The sequence below is a fragment of the Cynara cardunculus genome (assembly GCF_001531365.2).
Source record: "Cynara cardunculus var. scolymus isolate 2C chromosome LG 8, CcrdV1, whole genome shotgun sequence".
Taxonomy (NCBI): Eukaryota; Viridiplantae; Streptophyta; class Magnoliopsida; order Asterales; family Asteraceae; genus Cynara; species Cynara cardunculus.
In genome coordinates this window covers 848916-852539 of record NC_037535.1, presented here as the reverse complement: position 1 = coordinate 852539, position 3624 = coordinate 848916, and the positions used below count along the sequence as shown (strand labels likewise).

At 34.3% G+C, this 3624-nt stretch overlaps 1 protein-coding gene across 1 annotated transcript; it reads left to right on the top strand.

The window, feature by feature from the left end:
- Positions 1 to 260: 260 nt before the first annotated feature.
- On the top strand, positions 261 to 2582 carry LOC112517117 (growth-regulating factor 1-like). The gene is made up of 4 exons (XM_025124446.1): positions 261 to 715; positions 1113 to 1524; positions 1823 to 2220; positions 2311 to 2582. Exons 1-4 carry the CDS (start codon positions 481 to 483, stop codon positions 2316 to 2318), a joined length of 1053 nt encoding a protein of 350 aa, XP_024980214.1. The 5' UTR covers positions 261 to 480; the 3' UTR covers positions 2319 to 2582.
- The last annotated feature ends 1042 nt before the right edge of the window (positions 2583 to 3624 follow it).

The window sequence follows — 3624 nt, the reverse complement described above, 5'->3', positions numbered from 1 at the left end:
TTATTATTATTTAAAAAAAAAATTAAATAACTCTCACCCTTTGTTTTTAAGTGCATTTCTGAGCCCATTATTATGGGTTTCCGTATAAATTTTGTCAGAGACAATAGCTGCCATAAAGGCAGCATAGTAGCAGCAGATGCAACAGTCTTTGCAGTCATAATATAGTGCACAACACACACATACATATACATACACCATCTTGTATCTATCTATCTCTATAAGAAAAAGGAAGAAAACAGATTATGGAGTGTCTTGGTGTTTGCTTCTTTACAATTTCTTTACTGACGTGACTTATGATCAGAAGGGATCCTCTCTGCAAAACACATCATCATCATCTTCCCTCCCTCTCTTGAATACCAACCAATTCAAAAGCTTTTTTCAAGATTTCTTGATTTCCATCTGTTTTGATAGCAAGAAAATTCAAGGGTTTTCTCTTGATTTGTTTATACCCTTTTTCAAGATTTTGTTGGGTGATTCAAGATGATGAGTACGGCGGCGGAAGGTGGTGGAACAGTAAGGAATAATGGTGGTGGTGGTGGTGGTGGTAGGTACCCATTTACAGCAACTCAATGGCAAGAGCTAGAACACCAAGCTCTTGTTTACAAATACATGATTTCTGGCATGCCTATCCCACCTGATCTCCTCTTCACCATCAAGAGAAGCTTGGATTCTTCCACAAAGCTCATTCTTCACCACCAACCTCCTCATCCTTCAAGTAATCTATCAACCATCTCTAGTTCCTGTATATTTTGTGTCTAAAAATAGATAAAGATTCAACTTTCATGCTAATTCTCACCAAAAAGATGGCGTTCTTGAATCCACAAGGGTTGTGGCGTAATGGTTGAGGTCCTGAGGATGAATATAGCATTTCATCTGTCCAGGTTCACATGACAATTATGGCCACTGACTTTATTAAACTGATTTCTTTCCGTCACAATTTATCAGGATTAGTACATGGACACCCTTCCGAAAAATGGTGTTCTTGAACTACAATCAAGTCTTTTTGGAATAAAAATGCATAAAGATGAGAACTTTTTGGAGAAAATTGTAAGGGTGTTGCTTTCTTGATTGAATTATCGTAATGGGTATTTGGTTGTTTATTGAATTTGCAGTTGGATGGAACTGTTTTCAAATGGGATTTGGGAGGAAAATAGATCCAGAACCAGGGAGGTGCAGAAGAACAGATGGTAAGAAATGGAGATGCTCCAAAGAAGCTTATCCTGATTCCAAATACTGTGAAAGGCACATGCACAGAGGCAGAAACCGTTCAAGAAAGCCTGTGGAAGTCAACATGTCAACAACACCCAAAACACCACCAACAGCTATTCCAATGATCCCATCATCAATCTGTACCAAATCCCCAAATTACCCTTCTCCCAATTCCCATCCATTCTCATCTACTGATCACTTTTATAATACCCCCCACCTTTCTTCTTTTTCTAGGCCTTCTTCTGGTAGTGGTGGTATTCAAGATCATTTCTTGTTGGAATCTAGCCCATACTCCCATTCAGACAAAGATTACAGGTTGGTTCCTGCTTTTCTGCACAAAGCAAATTATGCCAATACCCAATCTCCTCTAACTCTTTACCCACTTTTTCAGTTGAATTATCCTTTTAACCAAAGTTTACGTACAAATTTGAATCCTTACGTAGAAAATCAAAAAAATCATGTAAGAGGATTCAAATTTCTGAATAAAATTTGGCTAATTTTGAAAGAGGATATCGAAAATAGCTTAAAACATGAATATGGTCGATGAGATTGGCTAGTTTTCATACTTCTGACCTTCCTTTTTTCATATTTCTTTGGTTTTTTTTGAAAACAGAAAAAGCTTTGGGATGAAAGAAGAGATAGATGAGCACAGATTTTTCTCAGAATCTTCTGGAACCATCAAGACTCTTTCTGGTTCTTCAATGGCTGATTCTTGGCAATTGGAACCACTGGCTATGAACAATTTGACCCATTCAAAACAGACATCTTTCTCTGATCAATACCATCATCATCAAAATGGTTACTCATATCAGCAACAACAACAGCAGCAGCAAGATCAGAGTTATTATGATCAATTCTCTTTGAAGTTTGAAAGAAAAGATGAACCCCAGAAAGTAATGCATCATTTCTTTGATGAATGGCCACCCAATGATAATAACAAAGATTCTTCCACAACTCGGCTCTCGATTTCCATCCCCAATTCTGCTCATAACTTCTTCCTGACACATAATGGTAATAATTTCACCATGAAACTCCCTTTTTCTCTTAATTACTCCACAAGATTTCTTGATATTATTATATATATATAATGTGATTTTGCAGATAAATGAGAAATGGGTTGTTGAAAGAGAGGCCAAAGAAGCACTTTCACTTGGTTAACAGTGGTAGTTTGATTAGTGTTTGAATGTGTGTGTGTGTGTGTGTGATCTTACTTACCTTCAAACTATATCAAGAAATGAGAGAACATTTGCTGTGTTTTAATTTTTTAGTTTGTTTTTGTCTTGTTTTGATTGATATGAGTGGGGTCAATCAAAACTCTGAAATTTTGCAGCATATTTTGTATGTTTGCAGAAGTAGATTGACATCTTCTTGAACATCTTTTTGGCTTTTTTGTTTTTCTATTTGGTTGCTTCTGTAAAATTGAGGTAAAATGATATGGATAACAAAATCATATTTAATAAAATATTAAATAAATAATTTTTAGAAAATTTTCCAAATCAAAATTGCAACAACCGAATCCAACCGTATCAGATATTGTCCGCTTTATTTATATTTGGACTCACAGTTTTAAAACACGTTTGATAGAAAAAAATCATCTATGATAACTTGTAGCATTTTTTTAACAAACCAAATCAAGATTCAAAATTAATTTGAAATATTTATAATTTACTTCATACCCATTAATGATTAGAGGCTTTAAAAACCAAATATTAATCAAATATTACAAAAAAAAAATGACAAATACCATTTTACTTGTAACTTGTGGAATCTACAATTCAATATTCATAAAGTAACACTTTCACAAGTTGCTAAAGTTGTTAATTGTTAAAATATTACTTACCAACTTGTTAAAGTGCTGTCACATCAATATTTTGAAAACACTAGCAATATGAATATTAGATTCACAAAAAGTAGATTTCGCAAGTTGCTAAAGAACTACTTGTTAATCAAGGTTATTTCGATCAATTGAATAGAAAAATGGCTACAAACTGAATTGTGGGAGTCTAGAATGGCTATCTTAGACAATTTTCTTTAATTATTACACTTCACGAACCTTTAACGTTAATATACACCCAAGTTGTATCCCAACGGCTACCATAATAACAGGTTGAATCATTCATACTCGATATATGTTGAAACTTTTTTTCTCCCTCTAAAATTCTCTTAAAAAAACAATCTAAAAGGATTTCAGATATTTTTACTGTTGTTTCAATGTCTTGTCCTAGATTGCCAAGATTTATGGTTTTTTTTTTAGGATTTAAAAAAACCCCACATTCCACCAAGAGATTTGAATGTTTGGTGGGGAGTTACTTGACAGAAACTTTAAAGAAGCCACACGCGGGCAACTCTTCTAACATCTGTTGTTTTAAGAGAATCTTCATTTATCATCAGCTTTAAACACTGGGAACCCCCCCT